Source organism: Peromyscus eremicus, unplaced genomic scaffold (genome assembly GCF_949786415.1).
Source record: "Peromyscus eremicus unplaced genomic scaffold, PerEre_H2_v1 PerEre#2#chr22_unloc_1, whole genome shotgun sequence".
Lineage (NCBI taxonomy): Eukaryota > Metazoa > Chordata > Mammalia > Rodentia > Cricetidae > Peromyscus > Peromyscus eremicus.
Window position 1 is genome coordinate 11588987 of NW_026734286.1, and position 25801 is coordinate 11614787.

A 25801-nucleotide genomic window follows, 5' to 3' on the forward strand; every position below is an offset into this window, starting at 1 on the left:
AAATACACAGTGAGGACAAAAAGATAAAAATAAATAAATAAAACAAAACGGCCACTCCAGTCCTGGGATCGCGGCTTAGCCTGGCCTCCTATGAAAGACTGCCTCAGCTTAGTAATCATCCCGTCAGCCGCCGTTCCTCCACTGAGGGCAAGCCTTCACTTCTGAGCCATCTTGTCCCTCTACCTCAGACCCCAGAGGGGCCCACTTCTTCTCCGTCCCCTCTGCTCGTCTCCATGCTTCCCAGGGACCCGTGAACACGTGCCGCATCTTTCTGGAAGCTCTCATGGTTGGCCCCACGCTCCACCCCAGTCCCCAGGTCGAGAGAGAGGAGGCAGGGGGAGGCTGGGCCTGGTCACCATGGTGGTTTTTACCGTCGTCTTTATTTCTTTGGTGAGGCAGAACCCCAGGGTGGAAGAGGCTGCCCAGGCTGCCGGCTAAGGACACTTTTGGGGACACTGAAGAAAGGCACAGCCAAGGACTGGGGGATAGAGAAGACCTGGGACTCTTTGCCCCCAAATGGGGGGCTGTGCACCCTCCTACGGGCCTCTGTTTGTGAGCTGACATTTTGTCTTTCTTTTTAAGGTTTTTTAGAGATAAGGTCTCAGGTAACCCAGGCTGGCCTTGAACTCCTGACCCTCCTGTGTGCTGGGATGGCAGGTGTGTGCTGACATGTTTGTTCATGTGGTGCTGGAGATGAAGCCCAGGGCTTTGTGCATGCTGGGAAAGCACTCTAACCACTGAGCACCAGCTCCCCATTCTTTTTGGTCTCCTTCAAGGCACATGTGGGTAATTTTGAGTGGCAGCTGTCAGAGTGAAGGGTCATGCCCCAAACAGCACCTGGCTGATGTCACCACCTGTTGCGGGGCTTGGTGATGAATGCGGCTGGCTGGGACCTGGGTAAAAGCTGATTCTGGTGTCCCCAGGACAGGACAGTAGGCACTCGGGTGACTCTGGCCACAGTGAGTTCTGGTGTCCACAGACTACGCAGTCAGCCAGGTTCCCACCGGGTCCCACTCTAAGTGGAGTAAACAGGGAGGAACCCAGTGTTTCTGGGCTGACTGCCCCCCGATCTGAGGCCGGGAGGCCCCGTGTGAACAGCAGTTGAGGAGGACACAGCTACCAATGACTGTGCCCTGAGACTCAGCTCCAGCCTAGAAAGCAGGCGGAGATATCAAGGCAGGGTCTCCATGAAGCTGCCCTCCCTGGGCAGCAGGCCTCTGGGGTCCTAACTCGATCCCAGTACCTGGTGATGGCACATACCAACTCTTATAACATCTCCCTTCAGTCCTTTGTGATACGTGCTCAGGATCCTAGGGGATCCACAAGTGGTTCCAGGCCAGGTTTGGGGGACGTCCACGTGACATAAATTAGAATCTTTTCTGCGACAATAAATAAAATTGGGACGGCCTCAAACACCAGCTGCTGCAGCTCACAGGAAGTTCTCTTCCTCTTCTGGCGGTACTTTGGGGGCACCTGCAGGGATGGAGGGAAAGGCGACAGTGAGCGCACGCACCACCCCTTGGTGGACCGATGCCCAGGCCCACCGAGTCTCACCTGTGCAGATGCCCGGGTGGCGAACCCCAATGGAGCGGCCAAGGAAGCAGGTGGCCTGGCGCAGGTGACAGGAGGAGATATAGGTGACGTTGTTGTTGCCACAGAGTTCCTGGCCGGGGCTGGAAGGCACCGGACAGGGCGCAGCGCGACACACCACGCAGTGCGCGCTGCCAGTCTGGTCCACAAGGCACGACTGGGGGCGCGGGCACACCACGTGAGCGCAGGACTCTGTGGGCCCGAGAGAGGGCGGGTCAGGCGGGTCAGGCGCTGGACGGCGCCTCCTCCCGTGGGTCCAGCCACCCTCACACTGGGGCTCCACCTGAAAGCCCCATTCCTGGGGATGAAAACCGCGCCGCCCCTCCCCGAGCCCCGCCCTGGAACACCAGCTCCCGCCTACCAGACCCTAGAACCAATCCCACCCCGGCTCTGCTGAGCCCCGCCCCCAGGACGGCAGCCCCACTCGGCTGCCAAACCCCGCCCCATTCCACCAAGCCCCACCCATCAGGTGGCCCTCGTGGCTACACCCACGTTCCCCGCAGCCCATCGCGAGCCTCCTCCCGTGGCTGCGCAGCTTCTCCCGCGCGTCAGCACTTGTGAGGGCACGCTGGCCCGCGGGGCTGCGGAACTCTACGTGCTGCGGCGCACAGCCCTGTCCTCAGACACGCCTGAGCGTTGCAGCTACCCCGGGGCTCGGGCTCAATCTCGCAGCCCGCGACTTTGGCACCCACTGATCGGACCCCCAGTCCTGCATAGACCTGCCCCTCCCTCAGGCCCCGCCCCCTAGCGGTGGCCCTCCGCAGTGTCCGTAGAGTGCGGCCGACGTGGCCACGCCCCTACACAGCTGTTTACCAACATTTGGTCCGGACTTCGTACTGGTCACGCCCCCAAAGGCTCCGCCCCTGGAGTACACTAAGCCACGCCCCTTCCAGGCCCTGCCCATCTCTCCCGGCCCTTCTACCCCAGGCTTCGCCCCTGCTTAATCACACCTCCATTAGGCCCCGCCCCTCCAGAGACTCCACCCCTCTCCGTGCGGTACCTTTTCCCGGGCCCCGCCTCTCCCTGTCCTGCGGAGATGTCCCTTAGCCCCGCCCTCATCTCCCTGGCCCCGCCCCCAGGCCCCGCTTTCACCTTCTGCGGCCCCGCCTCTCCGCGGCCCCGCCTCCCCGCGGCCCCGCCTCTCCACGCCGCGTCCCTTACTTTGGCAGCGGCCCCGGTACATGACGCGCAGGTCAGGGTGTCCGCGGCAGCGCGCGGCGCGCAGCTCGCACTCGTCCCGGTAGGTGGCGCCATCGGAGCCGCAGACCTGCAAGCCCGCGGGAAGCCCCTGGCAGTCGGGTGCGCACTCGCAGTGTGGACGGCCCCCCACCATGCGGCACGCCTTGCCGGGGCCGCACTCCACTCCGTCGCAGGAATCTGGGGACACAGGACGCGCGCAGGTGGGTTTCCCACGTGCCACTGGAGTGCAGGCTCATCCCAGTGCACGGCCTGCCCTAAGAGGCCCGACTGGACAGTCTTGTGTTGGGATGCCCCGCACTCTTTATTTTGTTCTTTTGAGACAGGGTCTCCTGTAGCCCAGGCTGGCCTTGAACTCCTGATCCTCTACTTCCCAAGTGCTGGGAATCGGCCTGCACCACCACTCCTGGCCACGTGTCCCTTTTAATATGTGGTTCAGCCACCATTTTACAGATGGGGAAACTGAGGCTGTTACACTCTGAGTACAAGAGGACCCCCAAAACATCCTAGCTTGAGAACTTCATGCTGGAATCAGAATGGACACCCCTCCCTCTCCCAGTTCAGCTGCGTTGTGGGTCTGGAGAACAGACGAACAGACCCTAAACTCTCTGGCCGCGGTTTCCCGGTGTTAAAGGGCTGGAGAGACCCACATTGCAGGGTTGTAACTCCTGGGCACCCCACAGGGACCTCCCACCCGTACATCTGGAGCCGGCCCTCTAGCCAGCTTTAGGAAATCTAAGAACTACAGGGAGGGGCCACAGGAGGCTGGAGAGGCAGTCATCAGCCCTCACACCCAGGCCAGGCGCCTGTTTCTGGGTATCTGTTCTCTTCCCAGAAGCCAGGGGTGGGGTCTGGAGGAGGGCGTGTGGGGTGGACACAGCCAGGCTGACCCGACATTAATCCTGTCCCACAGGCCAGCGCAAGCACCTGGGCTTGCCCTTCAGGTCTGCAGCCTAGCCTCCTGGGTAAGCTGCCTGATGGCACCCACCCTCCTAGAGACCGACCCTAGCCCCAGTGCACTCTTCCTTGTGGGGTCCACCCCACAAACTCCTAATCATCTCCCAATACCCTACATCTAATGCCCAAATTCTCCACGTCCTTCCCCAGCACTTCCTCCAGGTCCTTGCTGGTTCAGCCCTGATCACAGAGAGACCGGGGTACCCTCCGACCCGTGCTCCCTCCAAGGCAGCGGGTGTCTGGGTGCCACTCACTCTGTTCTCAGCAGGGACTTGGGGGAGGCATTCTCAGGCATATTAACCTTGTAAAATTGGCGGTACTCAGGCCGCGGTGTGTGGGTGACGATGGAGACAGGCTGGGGCTCTCTGCGGCTCCTGTCCCCCCCCCCCCCGACCCCGATCCTCACCTTTGCAGGGGAGGCAGTGGACGAGGCCCAGGAAGCCCAGCAGGCTGATTTTGTTGCCCGGGTGAGTGAAGTTGGACCAGGCTGTGTGGATGTTGCTGGAGGCACAGCACTCCTCTCGGCTGACGTCGGTCTTCAACACCAGACTGCAGGTGGCCTCTCTGCCCTGCTGGAGCCAGCAGACACCGCCTATGCCACAGGAGGAGTTGGAGGGTGACTCCAGACCCCCACCTCTACCTACGAATTATTCTGTGTGTATGGTCTCTGTAGCAAACTCCTAACCAACCCCCAACACCCCAGACCTAATGCCCCCTCCAACCGAGAGCCGTCCATAGCCATCATGGGTATCCTGTCCCCTACTCAGGAAGACGGGGCAGAAAGCCACAGTTTGGGTCCTGACTCTGCTCTGTGGGGAGCCCTCCTCCTCTGAGCCGCACCCCAGTGCTCCACCACCAGCTCTGCCCGGCCTCCGGGCCTGAGAACTGGCACCCTGCCCGGCCCCTTCAAATGCCAGGCACTCGGCATGTGAGGGTCTGTGGGCCTGCACTGGCTTCCCGCCTCTGCCCTCTGTCTAGACAGTGCCCAGGGCGGCCGAGCCCCGGCCTGCAGCCCCCCCCCAGCCGCCTCTTACTCACTCCAACTGGGGAACATTCCCTCTGCGTGAGCTCACTCCCCGGGGATGGGACGGGGGACACGGCCCTAGGGGAGGGGGCTCGGCTCCCCTGGAGGCCCGCAGCCCTGCGGGGCGGGGTAGAGGCTGGAACGCAGAGCCCAGCTTTCTTCACCCTTAAATGGGGACAGCCGCGTCCCCCGTATCAGAACTCATCCGTGCTCAGGAGACACTACTGAACGCCGTCACGAACTGGGCCCCCCACCTCAGCAAACACTTCAAAACGGGAAACTGAGGCTAGAGCTCTCCAAGCCAGATGCAGGTATACCATTCCAACAGACATTCCAAGGAATCCTGAAACCCTCTACCCAGATGGCATTAGCAGGTCTGGCCACCCAGAGATGTCTCTCTAAAAGAGATGTCTCTCTAAAGGGGCCACCCACAGTGTCACTTACCAGAGGTTCATGACCCCGAGCCTCAGTTTACCCATCCTGAAAACGGGGATGGAAAAAGTACCCACAACTTTGGGTTCTGTGAACTCATGGGAAAGCAGGCAAACAATAAGAGCTTAATAAATAAATGTCAGTCCTCTCTTGAGGCTGGAGGCGTGGAGCACCCCACTCGCCCACCCAGCCAGAGCGCACCCCAGACATCCCCCTGCCGCATTCCGCAGGCCACGTGGGTGGCCCGCTCGCCCGCCCCTTCCGCCCAGCCCCACTCACCGGGCGCGGAATCCCCCGAGCCCATCACGGCGCCCACGGATCCCACCGCCCAGACCAGGGCTCCCCAAAGCAGCGGCCACAGTGCCCCAGGACGCATGGCGAGTGTGGGGCAGCAGCGGGGACTCAGGGAGTGCGGGCGCCTCGGCCTATAAAAGCCCAAGGCGGGCGGGGCCGGCGGCGGGCGGGGCGGGGCGCGGCGGGACGGACGTGTCCCCTAGGCGCAGGGCCCGGGCCTGCGCGGGGGTGGCCGCCGAGGGCAGGCCCTATCCCATCTGGGAACCAGACAGTTGTCTAGGAAGAACAGCCCACAGTGGGGTCAGGTCACAAACTGCGGCCCGGGGGGCATGTTCTGGAGGTGACTAAGGTGGACACCGCCAGGTGTCCTCGGGGTCTCCACCTGGAGTGTGTCTGAAAGTCTGGGCTGGGCATGACAATGAGGTTGCCATCTGGTCTCTTCAGCCTCTGGCTTGACCTTCACACTCACCAGCCCCAAGGTGGCAAAGGGTGTCCCTGAGCTGCTCCAAGCTGTTTAAAGGCTTATACCTCTCATTCTAGCTGAAGCAGGAGGATTGCTGTGAGTTCAGAGTGAGTCAGACTAGAGTCATCAGTAGCTTGGTCGGGGGTAGAGGGCTCGGCCAGCATGCAGAAGGCATGTTGGTGCACACCTGCCACTCCACCTTGCCGGCAGGTCAAGGAGGTCAAGGTCATTCTCAGCGACAGAGGGAACTTCAGACTAGCCTGGGCAACCTGAGATCCTGTCTCAAAAAGGAAAAACAAAACCCAAGGTTAGAAGACAGCTCAGGAGTTAAGACTGATTACTGTATAAAGAGGAGGACCTGCGTTCAAAACTCCAGCGCCCCCCATGTAGTGTGAGCTGAGTGTGCAGGGCAAGAGGGCCTGCCACCCCGGAACTGCAGGGAGTGGAGACGGGAGGGTCGCTGGGGTTTGCTGGCCAGGAGCCATGCTCCAACTTTAGAGAGAGTCGGTGTCCAAGGCCCAGAGTGCTAAAACGGAACACCCGATGTGCACATGGACCTACACACACACACACACACACACACACACACACACACACACACACACGAAAGCAATCAGGCAGGGAGGCACACCCTAGAATCCCAGCACTTAGGAGGGTCACAAGTTCAAATCCAAACTGGTTTACCTAGGGAGTCCAGGCCAGGGAGACCCTGTCTCAAAACAGTCAGGATGGCTCAGTGGCCAGGCCTGTAATCACAGCATTGGGAGGCAGAGTCAGGCGGATCTCTGTGAGTTCGAGGCCAGCCTGGTCTGCAGAGTGAGATCCAGGACACCCAGGGCTACATGGTGAGACCCTGCCTCAAAATAACCCCACAAAAAGCTGGTTCAAAGAGTGAAGGTGTATGCAGTTATGCCTGCCAACCTGAGCTCCATCCCCAGGACACCGCAGAGACTCAGTAGACGGAGACCTGACTCCTGCAAGTTGTCCTCTGATCCTCTGATCCTACACTAGCTGTGGCACACATACACAAAAATGTGTCGAAAAGACTGGGGGACTCTTCTCCTCCCCCTCCCGGGTAAACACCCAGCTTCCGGCGTAGATAGACCACAGGTGCCATGAGATTTCCACAGTCCATGAGGGTAATACTGGCATGGGTCTGGGGTGTTTTGTGCTCTGGGGCCTCAGGCCAGAGGGTCTTGGGTCTTCTCTCTTGAACCTAGAACCCCCCATCTGGGGGCCTCCAAAGTAGCTAGCTCACTCTTCCTTGAAATGCCTTTGGGTCCTATGGAGTCCCTTGTGGATTTGGGGGAATTAGTGGACAAGCTGTGGTGTTGGGGATCCCAGTGACCAAGGATGATGTAGTATTGTCCTCACCCAGCTCATGGTTTAGACAACAAAATACACAAATAAGGGCCTGGAGAGATGGCTCAGCAGTTACGAGCACTGGCTGCTCTTCCAGAGAACTGGGGTTCGGTTCCCAGCACCCACATGGAGCTCACAACTTTCTGTAACTCCAGTTGCGGAGGATCTGACGCACTCTTCTGGCCGCTTCGGGTACTGCACACACATGGTACACAGACATGGCAGGTGAAACACCCACTTGTATAAAATAAATATATTTAAAAAATACACAGATAAATTAATCTATAGCTAGAAAATATGGGGGTGCTATAGGGAACACTGGGTCTCCTGAGATCACCCCCGTCTTTACATCTACTCCAGACCCCTTCTTGGGGTGACATCTTCCCCCTTGGCATCACACAGTGAGGCCCCGGCAGATCACTGGCCGCAGAAGCCGTTCTTTTCCTCATTAGAGCTGTCCAGTGCCAATGCAGGAGGGTACTGACCTGGCCCTGGTCTCTGGCAGTTCCCCCAAGGATGCTCCTAGGTTGGGCGAGGCATGGAACACAGGGTTCTCACCAAGAGCTTGCAGGAGGGAGTGGGGGGTGGACAGCACTGACCTTGGCCGAGGCCTGACCCCTCATGTTGGGCCACTGTGGCCTGGGCTGGGTGAATCAAAGGACCATTGTGTGGCTGGCATGGGTTCAGGGCCCCTCTCTGTCCTGCTCCCACATACTGGGAACCCATGGGTTCCCCAGGGACACCCTTGGCACAACTGTCCCCAACTCAGCCTTCTCTCCCCTGCTGCCCACTTCTTACCGCCAAGTTCTGAGAGTCAGTTGTTCTCGGCTCACGCCCATGATCTCTGCTCAACTTCATAGACTTCTCTCTCACCCAGACCCCGGAGCACAGAGGAAATGACAGTCTCGAGACCCCTCGACCCCTGACAGCTACAAGAGCCTGGAGGGTGAAGCTACGCTTGAGACCAACAGGAGAGGTCATGGCTGGCTGAGGAGGGGTCTGTGTGTACGTGTTTGTGTGAGCGGCGGCCAGAGACCAGGGGCCTGGGGCCCACACCTGACTGCTTTCCACCTTATATTTCGAAATGGGGTCTCTCGGTGACGCTGGAAGTCACTAATTCAGCTAGACTGGTTGGCTGGAGAGCCGCAGGCATCCTCCCGTGTCTGGGTTATATCCACACACCCAGCTTTGTCCGTGGGTGCCAAGGGTCTCAACTCAGAAGCCCGGGGTTGTCTGCCCAGTGCTCCACTGTTCCGCCACATCCCAGCCCTCACTTCTTTTTGACAGAAAGTCTTGTTCTGTAGCTCAAGCTGGTCTGGGACTCCAGATCATTCTGCTACAACTAGGCACAAAGAAAGGATCTGTTGAGGCTTGAAAGTCTGAATGTTTGTGCCTCGAGGCAGACATAGGACAATTTAAGTGGGGCAGATAGGACAATGGCCTCTCGTTATCCAGGTCTCTAACCCAGAGCCTGGGGATCTGTCTCTTTTTCTAGTTACAAGAAACTATCCAGCTAAGGACCTTCAAAGCCTTGGGTGTGAAGGCATGCACGAATCCATCCCAGGCTGAGGCAGGGGAATGACAAGTTTTAGCTAGCCTGGGCTGCATGGAAAGACCCTGACTCAAAAATCAAATGGGGCCAGTCAGGTGTGGTGGCACACACCTTTAATCTCTGTGATTTCAAGGCCAACTTGATCTACAGAGTGGTCCAGGCCAGCCAGACATCAACAACAACAAAATCCAGAAAACAAACAAACAGAGCCACAGCCATAGCTCAAATGTCACCAGAGTGGCAGGAAGCCCTGGGTTCCACCCTGCAGACCTGCTAGACTAGCACTCAGGAAGTGGGAGCCAACTGCTCCCCCACCCCACCCTGGGAAGACTCTGGGAGTCCAAGGTCATCCACCACTACATTTCAAGGCCAGCCTGGGCTACAGGAGACCTGCTCCCACATTTTCTTTCTTTGACTGGGCCTGGCCCACGCCTGTCTAACGTGCTGAGTTGGAAGGCGGATCCCACAGCTGCAGGCTGCCCCTGCCAATGGCCAGAAGGAAGCCAGCCAGGCAAGACGCAGAGCCGGTAGGGCCCGAAGGTACCTGCTATGGCATCAGAAGTTCTGGATTCAGCCATGCCTGAAGTCCTCCCTGTAAGCTGAAGTCAGTATATAGTAAGTTTCTACAGCATTTCCAGAGGATTGCCCTGCATTTCATTCAAATGGAGTCTTGAGGGCACAGAGTGGCAGGTACTTAGGGCTCTTAGGGAGCCGTGTGCTGGTGCTTCTGCGTCTAGGATGTGGGTTGTGGCTCTCTGCAGGACATTCCAGGCCCCACACTCTGGAGATGAGAATGTGACAGCTTCCCTCTCCAAGTAAGAAGGATAAGTGATGTCAGAACCAAGGCAGAGCCTGAAGACTCCACAGTGGCTCTCCCTAGCTCCACACCACCGTGACTCCCTAAAGCCATAGAACAACTCCAGGTCTACCCACCTACGTTCCAGGCCCTTCCTGTTCACATTCTCATGTAGCCCCTTTCCACAGAAACTCTCCCCTGTCTGATAAGGATGCCAATCTTAAAACAACAACAAGTTTTTTGTGTTTTTTTTTTGGTTTTTCGAGACAGGGTTTCTCTGTGTAGCTTTGTGCCTTTCCTGGAACTCGCTTTGGAGACCAGGCTGGCCTCGAACTCACAGAGATCCGCCTGTCTCTGCCTCCCGAGTGCTGGGATTAAAGGCGTGCGCCACCACCGCCCGGCCTTTTTTTTTTTTTTTTTTTTTTAAATTTTATTTATTTATTTATTTATTTATTTATTTATTTATTTATTTATTTATTTAGGTTTTTTGAGACAAGGTTTCTCTGTGTAGTTTTGGTGCCTGTCCTGGATCTCACTCTGTAGACCAGGCTGGCCTCGAACTCACAGAGATCCGCCTGGCTCTGTCTCCCAAGTGCTTATTTTAAATTATCTGTATGTGTATATCTGTGGGTGGGTATTTACATGGGTGTGCAGATACCCACAGGCCGGAAGAGGGCGCCAGAGCTCCTGGAGCGGAAGTTACAGGCAGCTGTCAGTCACTTGAGGCGAGTGCTGGGAATTGGCAAAAGCTGTATGTATTGTTATCCACTGAGCCATCTCTCCAGCCCAAGGGAAGCAGGCAGCCGTGTCTATTACAGAGAGCAGGTCCTGTCCTTGCTGACGACAGTGAGTCCTCGTTAGTTGAAATGGGCCGGCCAGTGTCTTCAGTCACCCCTCTTTCTAGTCCCCGGGCAGCATGACCATGTGGCCCAGCTCTGGCCAAGGACAGGATGGATGACTCCCAGCGGATGCAGTGTCCAGCCTGCAGTGGCTGCACAAGCGCGGCCTCCTGTTCGCTACAGTAACAAAGTTGCAGGTTTTATTTTCCGTTTTACCCTGAGAGTTCTGAGGACTAATCCCAGAGTCGTGCTGCACTGAAACCCAGTTTGCTTGGGCTCCGAGCGAATTTTTACTACATTCGCTGTGTATGTGTGTACAGGGGTGCGTATGTCAAAGTGCACGTGTCTGCGGGGGTCAGAGAACAACTTGCAGGAGTTGGAGCTGTCTTTTCACCAAGAGGGTGCTGGATATTGAACTCAGGCTATCAGGTTCGCAGCACTTAACCCACAGAACCATTTTCCTGGCCTCGATGTTGCCATCTGTTTTTCTAGTACTGAGAATTGAGCCCATGTAATGCATGTGCCCTACCTCTGAGCCACGCCCTCAGCCCCTCGCTGCAGGATTCTAGGCGGGGCTCCACCCTGACCACGCCCCCAGACCCTCACTGGGGATTCTAGGCGGGGCTCTACCCTGACCACGCCCCCAGCCCCTCACTGGGGGATTCTAGGCGGGGCCCCACCCTGACCACGCCCCCAGCCCCTCACTGGGGGATTCTAGGCGGGGCTCTACCCTGACCACGCCCCCAGCCCCTCACTGGGGGATTCTGAGCGGGGCTCCACCCCGACCACACCCCCAGCCCCTCACTGGGGGATTCTGGGCGGGGCTCCACCCTGACCACACCCCCAGCCCCTCACTGGGGGATTCTGGGCGGGGCTCCACCCTGACCACGCCCCCAGCCCCTCACTGGGGGATTCTAGGTGGGGCTCCACCCTGACCACGCCCCCAGCCCCTCACTGGGGATTCTAGGCGGGGCTCCACCCTGACCACGCCCCCAGCCCCTCACTGGGGATTCTAGGCGGGCTCCACCCTGACCACGCCCCCAGCCCCTCACTGGGGATTCTAGGCGGGGCTCCACCCTGACCACGCCCCCAGCCCCTCACTGGGGATTCTAGGCGGGGCTCCACCCTGACCACGCCCCCAGCCCCCTCACTGGGGAATTCAGGGCGGGCTCTACCTGGCCACGCCCCCAGCCCTTCACGGGGTGGGGGTGGGGGATTCCAGGCAGGTGCTCCACCCCTAAACAGCGGTCCCCAGATCCTCACTGGGGGTTCTGGGGAACGGCATCCTCTGAGTCATGCCCTGGGCTCTTTGCTTTTTAACACATGTTTTCATTAAGTTGCCAGGTTGGACTTGAGCCACTCTGTAGCCCAGACTGGCTTTGAACTTGAGATGCTCCTGGGTCAATGTCTCCCATAGCTGGGATGACTTGTTCAATGATGACAAGTACAAATACAGTAACTAAACAGGAACCTCCAGAGTTCACCTGGAAGACGCTTGCCTGCTTAATGGGGTGGAGTGTTGAGCAGCTGGGCTCAGTGTGCAGAGACGGAGGCCAGAGGTTAGGGAGAGCTGGGTGAGGAGTCAGAGCTGCTGTACCACAGACAAGGCTTCTCTCAGAGACTTTAGTCTTTCCAAGAGCAGGACACTCATCACATAGGTGAGACAAGCTTAGGGACGAAGTGTCCCTCTGCACATGACTGCTCGGGAAAGCACAGCTTGCATCTTGGGCTGATGGGAGAGGCTGCCAAGCCCTTGGTCTGAAGAAGGGAGAGACTCCTGCACTGAGGTTCACAGGCCCAGGCTCTGGTCCCCACTGTAGAACTTTGGAAATCTTCCCCTGCAGGCAGGCGTCAAGGACTTGGGCAGGCGCCTGTGTCTCTTCTTGACCAGTAGAACTGGACCCTGGGGGACACTGGAAGCCTCATGAGCCCTGGATATGAATGGTGCCCTCCTCCCTAACCTATATCAACAGCCATAAAAGTCACACAACCACCTGGTTACCAGTGGACCCCTGCAGGCCACAGCTTCCAGGGCTGCTGGGTCCCATGTGCCTGATCACTGAATCTCACCCTGCAGTGCAAGACTGGAGGTGGACCTGGGTGGCCAGGGGCAAGCAGCAAATGCAAGGGATGAGGTTCCCAGGAGGCAAACTCTGCCGTGGTTCTGAGAAAGGTTAAACGATTCGCCCGAGGTCAGACAGCAATGGCCTGGTGGGAGGTCAACTCACGCCCACTGCCCAATAACTTATCAGCTACCCTGAGCTGCCCCGTGGGTGGAGGGTATCTCCAATGAATGTCGTGTTTAAACAACCCTGGGGCTGCTTTGAAGTCTCTGCATACCACCAGACTTGGCGCTAGGTAACTAGGCCCCATTGATGGGCGTCATACGCCCTCTGGTGGTCAACGCCAAAATGAATGGGACTCCTGGACAGAGAGATGGCCAGTGAAGCTGGCTGAATGCCCACTTTTTGCAAGAAGCCCAGCTCCGAGCAACTCCTATTCTTTCCTCAAAAGTCTGGTTCCATTGCACCCTCCTTGCCCCCAGGAAGCCCCTCTTGTGCCGTCAGACACATCCGAGGTCAGTCTAGAATTCCATCCTTCCCCTGACCTCCTGGGGCTGGGTGTTGGTATGCATTTCATAGGTGCTCGATGAATGTTGAGTGAATAAGAAAATCAGTACAGGAACTAACTTCAGGAACATTCTGGACCTAGCCTAAAAGATGACGCAGGTTTCATCCTTTTCTCAAGGGTCACACAGAGACATGGGCTGCCTGCAAGCTAGAGGTTCTTCCTTCCACCAAAGAATGGGTCCCTTCGCGTCCGTGACGCTTGATGTGTACCTCCCGGACATAATACTCCCTTCTGTCCGGCGTTGTCTTCACAGTTTATGAGGTGCACATAGGGTATGGAATGGAGCTGTGGAGACCACACGAGAAGGCGACACTGCAGCTGAGACTTGGACATGGAAAAGAAGGACCATGCACTTGGAGAGGCACAGACTGCGTGTAAATACCCAGATGAGGGGAAGGACGGAGGGAAGTGAGGGCTTGGCGGGTTGGAGAAGGGGAGGAGCCACTTAGGCCCCACCCATCAGCCTCCTCCTCCAGGGGGTCCAGGGATCGCCCTAACCACCTGAGCGGTTGCCAAGGCGACCAAGCCCCGCCCCTCGAGCGACTGTGCCCCGCGGCTGTACCTGGCTTTCCGAGGGCTCTCCATCCAATCCTGATTGCCAAAGAAACTCAGCCCTGCTGCCTACAGCCCGAGCTAGTCACCCGCTTTCCGGCTGCGCCCCAACCGCCCATCCCGGTTGCCAAGGAGACGGCCCTGCCCGACGCAGACCTCGCCCCAGCGCCTGAGCCCGCCTCCAGCCAGCACAGCTTGCTAGCCGGGTTGCCAAGGAGACGGGCCCGCAGGCTTGACGCTTTGCCTCAAGGCTCCACTCCAAGCTCCTAGGCCGTTTCCAGGATTGGTCCAGGGATCTGGTCCTCGTTACCAAGGAAACCTGGCCCTGCCCCGCGCAGTCCGAAGACCCTACAGCTTTCCCGTTGCTTACGGGCTGGAACCTTACCCCAGGTTGCCAAGGAGACAGCCGGGCAGACCCTCGCTCGCCGAAGCTTCCGCGAGGCCCCGCCCCGCCCAGGTTACCAAGAAGAGTCTCCTCCGCACACAGCTCCTACGTTCGCTGGTCTCCCTGCATCCAAGCCTGGCTTCACCTCGGAAAGTCGTTGTCAAGGAGACCCGTCTTCTCGCCGTCCCGAAATTTCCGCGTTCTTCAAGCATGCCTCTGGCCCTGTTCGGTTGCCAAGGCCTCTCGGCTCCGCCCCCCTCCAGGAAGGCCCCGCCCCCAAGGTGCTCCGCAGTCCTGAACACACCCCTCCAACCACTCCTCCCGGTTGCCAAGGAGACTAGGCTCCACCGCCTGATCTGCAGGCCCCGCCCCTCAGCCCGGCCCCGGTGCCCGGCTTCCGGCTGTCTAGTTTGACCTAGTGCGGCCACCGTCCTCCACGATCCGGCCCTCCGCGGCGCGGCGCCCGCGTTTCTCCGCGAGCCCCGCGCTTGCCGTGCGTGCCGTGCGTGCTATGCGTGAGCGTGCGCGGGCGCGTCGGCCGGCGAGGGAGCAGCAAACGGCCGGCGGCGGGCGCCGCGCGGGGGGCGGGCGACGCGGAGGCGGCGGTGGCCATGGCCGAGGCGTCGCCGCAGCCCGGACGGTACTTCTGCCACTGCTGCTCGGTGGAGATCGTGCCTCGCCTGCCGGTGAGGTCCGGACGGGAGGGCGGCGGGGCTGGGCGCGCGAGGCGGGCGAGGGGGGAAACTGAGACCCGGCGGGGTGCGAGCAGCATGGCGGGCAGCCCGGGAACCCAGGGCGGCGGCGGCGGGGGTCCCCCGTAGGGACGTGGCGGCGGCCGGACCCCTTGGCGATGGGAGGCTGAGCTCCGCGCCGGGGACGATCGCCGAGCGCGTGGCCAGGACGCGGGGGCGCGCAGCGCGGCCTCGAGCGCCGCCCCGGGCCTCGCAGCTGCGCCCAGAGGAGCTGCGAATCCGGCGGCGCAGCCCGGGGGTCTGTCGCGCCGCAACCCCAGCTGGTCGTTACCGGCCTTAGGCTAGCGCTTCGGTGTGGCTTTGGCCAGCTGCACCCCCAGGCCCCCACCTGGGTGTCCCCAAGCCTCCTGCTGCTTCACGGTGGCTCTGGGCATGTGTGCCCCTAGGACCCTGCTTGGGTGTCCTGGGGCCTCCTGCGTGCAGTTCAAGGTGATTTTGGCCAGGTGCCTCCCAGGGTTCCTTCAAGCCTGTTGAGAGTGACTGACGAGTTCCGTGTCTGGTGTCCCCGACCTCCCCTTTCTTTTCCCAGGTCCATCTGGCCAACCCCTGGTGGGTAGCTCCTAGGTTCCCAGGGCAGCATCCTCCCACCCCCCGGGCATCCCTTATCTGACACCAGGTTTGAGGCTCGCTCTTGGGAGGGTTCATCTGCCTGTACTTGCAGCCAGCTGCCGCCTTCCCAGGCTGGGCATGGAGTCTGCTCCTGTATTTTGAGGAAAGGAAGCTTGGGTGGGTCCTTTGAAGTGGTAACTGGTCTGGTGTGAGCCACACTGCCATTGCAGAGAAGGTGATGGGTCGTAACTGAATCGTGCAGAGCCTGTCCGGGTGAAGGGCGGGTGGTGAGAGTTGGTGTAGTTTCTTCGGGTCTGTGCACACTACCCCTGGGTGGTGACACTATGGTATTCTTCAGGGCGATTTTAGCGCTAAGAATTCAGTTTGGCGGCTCATGCTTTTAATTCCAGCACTCAGGAGGCAGGGGCAAGTGGAGTTCCTGTTCTACTTAATGAGTTCTAGGACAGCTGGGGTGACACCAGCAAACCCTGTCTAGAACAAACAGAAAGCAAAATGACGACAAAAAAAGCAGGTTGGAGGGAGAGTGGAATCTGGGGTGCCATGCAAACCTAGGATGTGGGAATCTCCCTGATGGTTATTTCTGCTTCTCTGTTTGCTATGCCTTACCTCTGTCTCCCCAGCTTTTCCTTGCTCTTTCCTGTCCTCAGTGTCAGGGGTGAGCCTGGACTGGGCACTCTGCAGCCCCCTCAACATCTTTGTGGGCCCTGGGAACAGAAGCCTGGGTCTCTGCTAGGAGGTGGCCTGACCCAGGTGCATACCTAGCTGTTGCTTTTCCTTACTGGGGCCAACGCAGCACCAGTGCTGGCCCTGTGGCTTTGAACAAGGAGGACCCTGACCTCTGACTGCTGCTGTGCCTGGCAAGGGCCCTCCTGTAAGTCCCGGTGACCCAACACGGTCTTTGTTCTTCCAGGGTTGGTAGGCTGGCCAGGGAGTGACAAGTGTTTGGACAGTGGCGTGGTGGTTTCCGTGTGAGCAGCTAGCATGCTAACGGGAGCTGGGGCAGGTCTCGGGTTCGGTGGGACTTGCCATGGTCTAGAGTCCGGGACAGGCCTCTCGAGGAGGGGACCTTGCCCTGTGTGCAGTTGTAGGGACAGCGGCCACTCCAGACACCCACTGCCAGTGGTGGCACCTGGGCTGCCCTGCTGCTGCTCTGGTCTGGAGTCAGACGGAGGCCACTTCTCAGGGTGGCCCTGAGCCAGGCACTCTGTGTCATCATCTGTCCAGTGTGCTGCCCATCCCAGACAAGTGAGCAGCACCCCTGGTTTCTAACACAGTGGGTCTCAGCCTTCCTGATACAGGGACCCTTTAGTACAGTTCCTCGTGTTGTGGTGACCCCAACCATAACATTATTTTCGTTGCTACTTCATAACTGTTTGCTGCTGTTATGAATTGTAGTATAAATATCTGATAGTCAGGACGTCTGCTAGGCGACCCTGAGAAGTTGTTTGACTCCCGAAGAGATCATGGCCCACAGGTTGAGAACTGCTGCTCTAATGGGTAGTCTGTGTCGTGCCTGTGGGGCTGGGGCTGCCAGGCAGTGGCAGAGCTTCAGGGTGCTGGGAAGAAGAGCTTGCTGGGCTGGGAACGAGTCCGTAGGAAAAGATGAGTTGGCTAGAACCAGAGGCTGTGGGCAGTGCACGCCCAGACTTGATCCTCCGCGGGGCGTGTTGGTGGAGGCCATGTGACACACAGGTGTGGGCAGACACCTGCAGCCTGGCTCCTCGTTTTTCCTGCACACTGCCCCGTGGGTCAAGGGGCATAGATGAGAGGAGCCAGTACCTGCTGCATGCGTGAACACAGTGCCTAGCATGGGGTAGAGCATGAGGGGCCTGGCCTGGGTCCTGGGCAGAACCACTCCTACAGACAGAGCGCCAGGCAAGGTGAAGGCGTTAAGCCCTCCTGGTGGGAGACCAGAGGGCACGGCCATGTGCTGAGTAAGGTGCTGCATGGACTCGTGAGACAGACAGTGGCTGCTGCATCTTCTGAGGATGTAGGACACACGTGCCCAAGGGTGGCGATTCTACACGCGGAGCTATGGCCAGGGAGCTGGGTCTGTGGCTCCCCATGCCTCACACCCTGTCAGTTCTGGAAGCTGCCTGTCCTCTGGAGACCAGGGGCTGCAGACCACTGACACTGTGGCCAGAGATGCTTAGACTCCGTCCCCTTGCCTTCCCTGTGGTACTCAGAGTGGTCCTTTGGGATGTGTTATAGGGGTCACCTGAGCATAGGGCACCCCATGTCCTGTGGATATCCTACAGTCTCAGGTCTCTATCAGGGGTCTTCTCTGGGCAGGATGTCACTGGGACCATCAAGACAGCTGCTCCCAGGAGCAGAGGAATAGGATCAGACAAGGCAGAATGGCCTCTGCTGGGTGACCCTTGGCACCAGCTGCTGTGAGGGTGGGCAGATGCCTGCCCTAACTGTCCCTGCTGCAGCCAGTGAGGGGTGGCTGGGTGTGGAGGTTGAGGCAGAGTGCACCAGCACAAGGCCACAGCTGTTGAGTGTTAAGGCAGTGGTACAGGCGGTCAGCCAAGAGTGCTGTGCCAAGGAGGTGGTCCTGGTCAGACTCTGGCCCTGTCAGTAGTGCGACCACCCAGCTCTGGAGAGGCCTGCCCCCACTTTGCTGACTGTCTCGGGTCAGCCGAGTCATGCTGGCGTTGCCCTGGTGACTAATGGCGTGCCCCTTCACATGTTCGTGGCAGTGCGTTCAGCTGTGGAGGTGTGTCTGCAGGGTGATGAGCGGGCCTCGTGTGTCACATTGCCAGTTGGGCCGCCTCCCTCCCTGCCTGCTCTCCTCTTGTCCAACAGCTTGAAGCTGCCTCTGGCTGGAGCAGGACGTAGTGTGTGATGTATCGTGTGGAGCCCAGTGGTCAGGCCCGTGGCCACTCTTGATTTAGGATCCATTCTGTCTGTGAGAGGCCTATGGTCTTGGCTGACCGCCTGTACCACTGCCTTAACACTCAACAGCTGTGGCCTTGTGGGAAGCGTGCCCTGCACTTGGTGGGGCTTTCTGTGTGTGGTGGTGGCCCCAGAGGTGACCTGGCCTCTGGGTCCATGGGTTCTGGCCCCAGAAGCACAAATGTAGCTGGCACTTGGTCTCAGGAAGGCATTACTTGGTTTTCAGGCTTTTCCTCTCGCTCTCCCTACATGGGCTCCTAGCTGTCCGTGTCCCACCATTATGTGTCTGAAGGAAGGGACTGGGGGTCCTGTCATTGTGGGGTGCTCACTGTGTCTGGGTCTTCACTGGGACTGGGAGGTCACTGGAGGAATCCAGGCTTGGGGAGACCTAGCAGGGTGCTGGAGTCACTAGGCTGTAGGAGGAGGAGGCCATTACTGTCCTCACTGCCCTGTGTGCCTCAGGCCCAGGCTAGACAAGACTGCCGTACGTGGCTTGGGATAGATGCCATCCTGACCCTTGCCTCTCCCACAGGATTACATCTGCCCAAGGTGCGAGTCTGGCTTCATCGAGGAGCTTCCAGAAGAGACCAGGTAGTGAATGAGGGTGGAGGGCTGCCATACCTTGGCATTTTTTGCCCTGAGGACCTAGGAGGGGCTTCACCTGCAGTTGACAGGCTCTCTCTCTCCCCAGGAACACAGAAAACGGCTCTGCCCCCTCCACAGCCCCCACCGACCAGACCCGGCAGCCATTTGAGGTGAGTCAGGGTCCCTGGTCCCCAGATCCTCCCCTGTCCTCCAGGAGGGCACACACCCATCCCATACTTGGTGCTCTTCCTAGCCCTGACAGTTGTCCCCATCTGGGGGCTGGTCAGTGGACTCCCTCCCCCCTTCGCTGTCTGCGGTGCCTGGCGGCCTCACTACGTCCTCTCCACAGAGTGTGGACCAGCACCTGTTCACGCTGCCGCAGGGATACAGCCAGTTTGCTTTCGGCATCTTCGATGACAGCTTTGAGATTCCCACGTTCCCTCCTGGGGCACAGGCCGATGATGGCAGGGACCCTGAGAGCCGCCGGGAGAGAGAGCACCAGTCTCGGCATCGGTATGGGGCCCGGCAGCCCCGTGCTCGCCTTACCGCCCGGCGAGCCACTGGCCGGCATGAAGGTGTCCCCACACTGGAAGGGTGAGTGGGCTGGGGTAACTGCTGAGGGCCTCACTGCCACAGGGAGACGTGGAAACATGGGAGGCAAGCACACTGCACTGACCCTGCGGCTCCAGGCTTCCTTAAGGGCCTCACCTGGCTACCCGTGGGAGCCATCTGGCCACCTCTCTCCTTAGACAGGACCCAAGGAGCCTGGGTCCCCCACAGGAGCTGAGCACTACGTCCTTATGCCCCCATGGAAGTGGAATAAGGCTGGGGTCCACGACCTTGAGGCCGTGCCCCGTGGCCTCTGGCTATTGGGATTCCCTATGAGACAGTTTGTATCAATGGCTCCCTCCCATTGGGTAGGAGGGCACATGCCTGTCTTCCTAGCACTTGAGTGGTGGAGACAGAAAGAAAGGGCCAGTTCAGGTCTAGCTGCCTGCAGGGGCTGCAGAGCAAGCCTCTTGTCTGAGGTGGTGCTGGCCGCTGCAGGCCCCTGTGACACCCTCTCTCCCACAGGATCATCCAGCAGCTCGTGAACGGGATCATCTCCCCGGCCGCTGTACCCAGCCTGGGCCTTGGTCCCTGGTGAGTAGGGGACGGGTGCCCGGCCCCTCCCACCCTGCGTCCCCTGACCGGCCTCTCCCCCCCAGGGGCGTCCTGCACTCGAACCCAATGGACTACGCCTGGGGGGCCAACGGCCTGGACGCCATCATCACACAGGTACAGCCAGCCACTCAGCGTCTCCGGGGGCCGGGAAGCCAGCCTAATGAGGCAGATGGGGCGCAGGCTCTGCAGCACTGAAGGCCACTGCATCCTGCCCTCTGGTGTCGGACAGCTCAGTGGTCGGTCCCTTCTTCCCCGCCTCTTGAAGGACGCCTGTTGTTCTGGGACGAACGGTGGCCTGTACCAGAGCTGTACGCCTCAGACAGAGGTTTACTGGGCCTGGTGTGTCTGGCTGGTTGCAGCCTTGCAGAGCGGGGCAGGTGGAGACTCCCCACGCCCCACCACCCCATTGGGAACCATGCCCCCCTCAGGCCACTGCTCCTTTTTGTCTTTCAGCTCCTCAATCAGTTTGAGAACACAGGCCCCCCACCCGCAGACAAGGAGAAGATTCAAGCCCTCCCCACAGTCCCCGTCACAGAGGAGCACGTGGGTATGCTCACAGGGTGGTGTTGAGTCCCGGGGACCGCCCCTGCCCCGGCCTGCCTCTCACCGACCCGCTTCCTCGGCAGGCTCGGGGCTGGAGTGCCCCGTGTGCAAAGACGACTACGCGCTGGGGGAGAGCGTGCGGCAGTTGCCCTGTAACCACCTGTTCCACGACAGCTGCATTGTGCCCTGGCTCGAGCAGGTGACTGTCCTACACTGGGAGGCAGCGCGCACACCCAGACCCAGCTCTGACCCTAACCCTAGTCTGCTTGCCTGCCGATCAGAAACCTTGTGCTCATCCTAACCGCAGCCCTCACACTAGCCATAACTCACCAGACCGTTCCTTCCTTCCCTTAACTCTGAGCCTGCCTTTGCCATGCCTGTGTCCAGCTGTGACCTCGACCCACACCTGGACCCTGAGGCTGACCTCACGCTCGCCCTGGCTTTACTCCACCCTGACCCAGATCCAGAAAGAACCCCTGCGTCAGAGCATGTTAGCATTGCCGTGGGTGCTGTCCCTGACTTCCTGCCATGCCTGTGGGCCCTCTCACCCAGACCCGGCCCCCTCCTAACTCCTCCTCTGTCCTCTCAAGCATGACAGCTGCCCGGTCTGCCGCAAGAGCCTCACCGGACAGAACACGGCCACCAATCCCCCAGGCCTAACCGGAGTGGGCTTCTCGTCATCCTCGTCCTCATCCTCGTCCAGCTCGCCCAGCAACGAGAACGCCACAAGCAACTCCTGAGTCCCACCTGGCCACCCACCCTCCGGGCTCGGCCATCCCACCAGCCCCAGGTGCCCCAGCACCGCCATGGCCGTGGACTAGAGGTGCTGCCCCGTGGTGGCCAGCAGCACCTGGCGGGCCCCAGGCTGCGACAGGCTCGGACTTGGCCATGGCCGCTCCTGTTTGGAGGCACGTACGTGGGCCCCGTGTCCCCAGCAGGCGTCCTCAGCGTCTCTAACCTCACCCTCCAAATGTTCAACTGCGGCAGAAGGGTTTTTATGATTTTAAATTATTACTGCTTTGAAATAAATGGACGTTTGAGCCACGTGCGGCCATGCATGATCTGTGGAGAGTCAGCAGAACTGTGGCCAGGCCCAGCTACCACATGCCCTGAGAGGCCAGGCCCAGCACCCAGCCAGCGCCGGCCTCGGGACCATGAGGGTGACCAGCAGACCCAGGAACAAACTGCTCCAGCAGACTTTTTTTTTTTTTAAAGGGAAATGTGTGTTATCTGGAAAGCTATTTAAAATACACCTACTCAAAAAGCAGAGCCCATGGCTTGGCGTCTTCCTTCAGCCAGGGTGTCCATGACTGCCCGGTGGGGCAGCCACAGGGTGGGTTTATGCTTCTGGCAAAGGCCTGAAGGTACACCCAGGCCTTGGCAGTGTTCCACGGTAGGCAATTTGAACTTGAGGGCTGCTTGGGTGGGAAGCCGTCTGTTGCAAGCCCCGCGTGTGGGTGACCACGTGGTGGGGCCTGTGACCAGGACCCCGCTGTCTCATCCACATACCACTTCCCTGCCTTCATGGGGTGACGGACTTGCAACATCTATGAGGTCTCACCCAGCGCCACACCAGCATTGCCGTGGGTGAGCAGGTCCCCAGTCTTCCTGTTCCTTGTTTCCATGGAGGAGACCAGAGCACCCCCACAGCCCAGAGCAGTTGATTTCAGCAATGGTGTGACCTGCCCACCCTGTCCTCGAGTTTAGGACCTGAAGAGCCCAGAGGACCGTGTGTTACTTCAGCCCTGGCGATGCCATGGTGTCAGCCAGCTAACGTTTGGTTGCCCTCTACTCTGCCATGGTCTGGGGCTTCCTCGGGTTGGGGTGCTTAAATGACGAAGCTGCCACCACATCCCACCCTGACGGCCTGATAGAGGATGCCACCCACAGGTACCGTGCTGTCCCTGCCGAGGACCCGAGTGTCCCTTCTGAAAGCTGTCAGCACAGTGTCTGTGTCCTGCCTCTGTGACGAGCAACCATGCTCGCCAAAGCTTACGACATTTATTGTTGATGGTTCTGGGACAGAAGCTGACACTGGTGTCCCCAGGATGTGATCTAGGTGAGGTTAGGTTGGTCTCTCCCAGTGACTCCTGGGAACATGGTGAACCCATCTAGTGTCCAGAGGCCCCACATCAGCCCCGAGTGGTGGCATACACCTTTAATCGAGCAGAGGCAGAGGCAGGCGGATCTCTGTGAGTTTGAGACCAGCCTGGTCTACAGAGCGAGTTCCAGGACAGCCAAGAATATGCAGAGACTGTCTCAAAAAAAAAAAAAAAAAAGTGTGTGTGTCTTTTTTATGTGTATGGGGAGCAAGTTATGTGCACTTGAGTGCAGGTGCTGGTAGAGGCCAGAAAAGGAAGTTGGGTCCTCTGGAGTGGGACATACACGTGACTGTGAATGGCCTCGTGGGAGAAATAAACTCGGTCCCCCTGGAAGAGCAAGAAGTGCTCTTAGCTCCAACCCCTACTCTGACCACATGGCACAGGTCTATGTCGCTATTACCGCCAACCTGGGCCACACCCTCCACAACGTGTCCACCCTCCCTGACCCTGTCTTGACTTTCCTCATCCACCTGGTGCGTCCCCACCTCCAAACCTCTCCATGCTGTTCCCAGAGCACATGTCAGGCTGAGCCCAGCCATGTCCTCACCTCCAGACTAGATGGATGGAAACTGCCAGTTTTGTGTATCCCCCTGAGAGGGGCCTCGCCTCAGGGACCCTGCCACACTTCCACGCCTGGCAGCCAGCAGACACACAGCTTGTGACCTAAGGAGAGGCACGTGTGGGCCCAGGATCTCTGGCCCGGGCCCCTTGCTGCCCAACTCCAGATCTTCCAGGCCTTCTCCGCTGCCTGTGCCTCCTCAGCCATCAGCAAGCCCTTCACGACGAGACCAGCACTGGCAGGAAGTGTGTGGACAGTTGGTGCCGCCGTGTCCGCCCGCCTTGCCGAGGAACGCCCTGGCCATCCAGCGCCAGGAACATAGGTCTGCCGCGGTGCCGCCATCGTCGCGAGGCGTATGTGTTATAGCCGTTCTCCTCGATGCGCTCCCGGAACCTGCAGTCCACAGAGTAGACCCGCTACAGTGCGGCTATGTGAGGCTGGCTGTTGGCCCCACCAACCATCACCACCCGGTGGCTGCCCACTGCCCATTACTCACCGACCCGTAGAGGCGGCCCCTGCGATTCATGGCCACGTAGAAGCCTGAATACACGGCCTTGATAACCACAGTGCCCACACGGACAGAGCGGATCTCAACAATACCTGAGAGGGCATGGAAGAGGACAGTCAGGCAGCAGCCACACTGGACTGTCTCCAGCCCCAGCTGGCATGGACCCTGGAGACTAGGACTCCACAACAAACACCGAGCTTCCCTGGATGAAGAGGAGTCTGTCTACAGCCGCCAGGCGCTAGCCAGAAAAGACCTGGGGAGCCAGGCCATCGCTAACACTGACATGCTTGGGCACCGACTGTATGCCCTCTGCTTCATAGCACCTACACAACCCTGGGTGGAGGGTGCCAACTGTACACATTTCCAGAAGGGAAACTGAGGCCCAGGATTGGAGAAGCCAGCTTTGGACTCATCTGCCCTGGCAAGCCCTACCTGCCTGGGTCTCAGCTTCCCTCCAGGAACCGGTTCCAGGAGGTAAATCCCACCACAGGCCTCTAGGCCCTCTCCAGAAGCTTGAGGCCCCACGCGGGGGCACAGTCACACCACTCGGCCACAGTCCCTATCACCTAGGAGTGAGCGCATCTGCCCCACCCCAGGGAAGGCCCGTGACCGTGGGCCCTCTTGGTTACCATTGCCTCCTCTTGGCCAGCACCACACAGTAACTACCACATTAAGGAGGGAAGAGCCCATCACCTATCACCCCCACCCCTATCTAGGTGGGATCTAAATCTTAGAAGTAGTGAAGGGCCCAGGTCACTCAGCTGGGCCTCTTCCCCAGCCTGGGGCCACTCCACCTCGCTGTGCTACCACGGATGGACCTGCCCAGCCAGTCCCCTGTCACAGCCCTCGTCCTGTGTGGCCTAATGAGGGCCTTGGAACCCAGATGAAAGCCACTGGGATGGGCAGTGCCCTGTCACCTGCCCAGGGCTGAGCTCAAACCCTCCCAGGAACTCTTGCCAGACTTTAGCAGCAGGGGAGCTGGCTGTGGCCTCTCCCTCACCTCCAGGTTCCTCCTCACCGTGGCCTTTCCTCTCGCCACATACACGCCACAAGCACTTATCGAAGGTCTTCTGTATGCAAAGCAGGGTTCTGTCTGGACCCAGCTACATTCCTGGTCTCTTAGCAGGACCTTGAGATCAGGGCATCCCTCTTACCTCATTTGCCAAATAGGGGTGTCTGGGAACAGAGCGAACCCCAATCAGGCAGGTCGCGATCCCAGGAGCAGGATTCCTGCCTCATAGTCCCACTGGGCATGCACAGTTTGACTTGTACATAGGCCAGTGACCCCACCCGGAGGCCCCTGCCTTGCCCCTGCCTTGCCCGGGAGCCCACAGGAGGTGTGCCCATCTCCTGCCCCAGCACTCACTGTCCTGGCCGTGCCGCCAGCGCGTCCCCTGCACCCGGCCACCGGGGTCCACTCGCAGGAAGAAGTGGGTGGAGGAGAAGAGACGGCGCCAGCGCACGTCGCCCTCCAGATGCGGGTACCCGCCCGGGGCACCCGGTGCCCGCGCCAGCAGCAGCCAGGCCAGGCCCAGCCAGAGGCGGCGGCGCATCCCGACCTGTGCCCGCCAGCGCGCGGTGGCCCAGCTGCACGGTCGGGGGCGGGGCTAGCGCCGCGGCTGTCCAATGGGCGCTGGGGGCGGGGCCGCCGGCCGGGGCATCACACGCGGGGTCTGCGTGCCCGTTTGTCCCACAGGCGGGTCGCCGTCACCCGGGGGGTCAGGGTGCGGGAATGGAGAGGGAGACACAAGAACGAGATCGCAGAGGAACAGAAATTGAAGACGGGAAGACCGGAGATGGAGAGACAGGAGAAAGGGATCAGAGAGAAGACTGTGCAAGAGATGGGCACACGACAGTGAAGTAAACAAGATCCCAGAAGGTGTCAGTCGGCCAGCTGGGCTGAGCACACACAGGACAGTGTGTCCTCCCTTGTCTTAGAGATTCTGAAGCCACCCCTCCGGAGGGGCTCTGCCATGGAAGAACGGACAGGGAAGGGATGGGGTGAACGGTGGGCAGCGAGACAGATGCAGGAACCTGTGTCTGGGC

At 59.5% G+C, this 25801-nt stretch overlaps 3 protein-coding genes across 8 annotated transcripts; 1 reads left to right on the forward strand and 2 right to left on the reverse strand.

The window, feature by feature from the left end:
* Nucleotides 1-354: 354 nt before the first annotated feature.
* Fstl3 (follistatin like 3) lies at nucleotides 355-14582 on the reverse strand. 3 transcript variants are annotated; one of them, XM_059251723.1, is made up of 6 exons: nucleotides 14075-14582; nucleotides 6023-6234; nucleotides 4151-4336; nucleotides 2752-2967; nucleotides 1555-1782; nucleotides 355-1473 (listed from the first exon to the last, which is right to left on the reverse strand). In XM_059251723.1, exons 2-6 carry the CDS (start codon nucleotides 6027-6029, stop codon nucleotides 1430-1432), a joined length of 681 nt encoding a protein of 226 aa, XP_059107706.1. In that variant the 5' UTR covers nucleotides 6030-6234; nucleotides 14075-14582; the 3' UTR covers nucleotides 355-1429. The 3 variants fall into 3 exon arrangements, with proteins under 3 accessions (XP_059107706.1, XP_059107705.1, XP_059107703.1); XM_059251722.1 differs by lacking the exon at nucleotides 14075-14582 and adding an exon at nucleotides 13700-14027; XM_059251720.1 differs by lacking the exons at nucleotides 6023-6234; nucleotides 14075-14582 and adding an exon at nucleotides 5480-5593.
* Nucleotides 14583-14622: 40 nt separating this feature from the next.
* Rnf126 (ring finger protein 126) lies at nucleotides 14623-21855 on the forward strand. Of its 3 annotated transcripts, XM_059251717.1 has the most exons (9): nucleotides 14624-14760; nucleotides 18827-18885; nucleotides 18986-19049; nucleotides 19229-19473; nucleotides 19954-20022; nucleotides 20088-20157; nucleotides 20497-20590; nucleotides 20670-20785; nucleotides 21177-21855. In XM_059251717.1, the coding sequence occupies exons 1-9, from the start codon at nucleotides 14686-14688 to the stop codon at nucleotides 21324-21326; spliced, it is 942 nt and encodes a 313-aa protein (XP_059107700.1). In that variant the 5' UTR covers nucleotides 14624-14685; the 3' UTR covers nucleotides 21327-21855. The 3 variants fall into 3 exon arrangements, with proteins under 3 accessions (XP_059107702.1, XP_059107701.1, XP_059107700.1); XM_059251719.1 differs by lacking the exon at nucleotides 20497-20590 and having other exon boundaries at nucleotides 14623-14760; XM_059251718.1 differs by lacking the exon at nucleotides 20088-20157 and having other exon boundaries at nucleotides 14623-14760.
* Nucleotides 21856-23433: 1578 nt separating this feature from the next.
* Nucleotides 23434-25308, reverse strand: Fgf22 (fibroblast growth factor 22). 2 transcript variants are annotated; one of them, XM_059252185.1, is made up of 3 exons: nucleotides 25122-25308; nucleotides 23744-23847; nucleotides 23434-23663 (listed from the first exon to the last, which is right to left on the reverse strand). In XM_059252185.1, exons 1-3 carry the CDS (start codon nucleotides 25306-25308, stop codon nucleotides 23466-23468), a joined length of 489 nt encoding a protein of 162 aa, XP_059108168.1. In that variant the 3' UTR covers nucleotides 23434-23465. The 2 variants fall into 2 exon arrangements, with proteins under 2 accessions (XP_059108168.1, XP_059108169.1); XM_059252186.1 differs by having other exon boundaries at nucleotides 23608-23640.
* Nucleotides 25309-25801: the final 493 nt, after the last annotated feature.

Bases quoted from the DNA above. Each gene is read 5' to 3' on its own strand.
- Rnf126 (XM_059251717.1), top strand. From the start codon at position 14,686: ATGGCCGAGGCGTCGCCGCAGCCCGGACGGTACTTCTGCCACTGCTGC. The intron at 20,023-20,087 runs GTGAGTAGGGGA...TCTCCCCCCCAG, and splicing joins AGCCTGGGCCTTGGTCCCTG to GGGCGTCCTGCACTCGAACC. The intron at 20,158-20,496 runs GTACAGCCAGCC...TTTGTCTTTCAG, and splicing joins TGGACGCCATCATCACACAG to CTCCTCAATCAGTTTGAGAA.
- Fstl3 (XM_059251720.1), bottom strand. From the start codon at position 5,576: ATGCGTCCTGGGGCACTGTGGCCGCTGCTTTGGGGAGCCCTGGTCTGG. The intron at 2,968-4,150 runs GTGAGGATCGGG...CTGTGTCCCCAG, and splicing joins CCACTGCCTCCCCTGCAAAG to ATTCCTGCGACGGAGTGGAG. The intron at 1,783-2,751 runs GTAAGGGACGCG...TCGGGCCCACAG, and splicing joins GTACCGGGGCCGCTGCCAAA to AGTCCTGCGCTCACGTGGTG.
- Fgf22 (XM_059252185.1), bottom strand. From the start codon at position 25,308: ATGCGCCGCCGCCTCTGGCTGGGCCTGGCCTGGCTGCTGCTGGCGCGG. The intron at 23,848-25,121 runs GTGAGTGCTGGG...ATGCCCTCTCAG, and splicing joins CTGGCGGCACGGCCAGGACA to GTATTGTTGAGATCCGCTCT. The intron at 23,664-23,743 runs GTGAGTAATGGG...GCCGCACTGTAG, and splicing joins GGGGCCGCCTCTACGGGTCG to CGGGTCTACTCTGTGGACTG.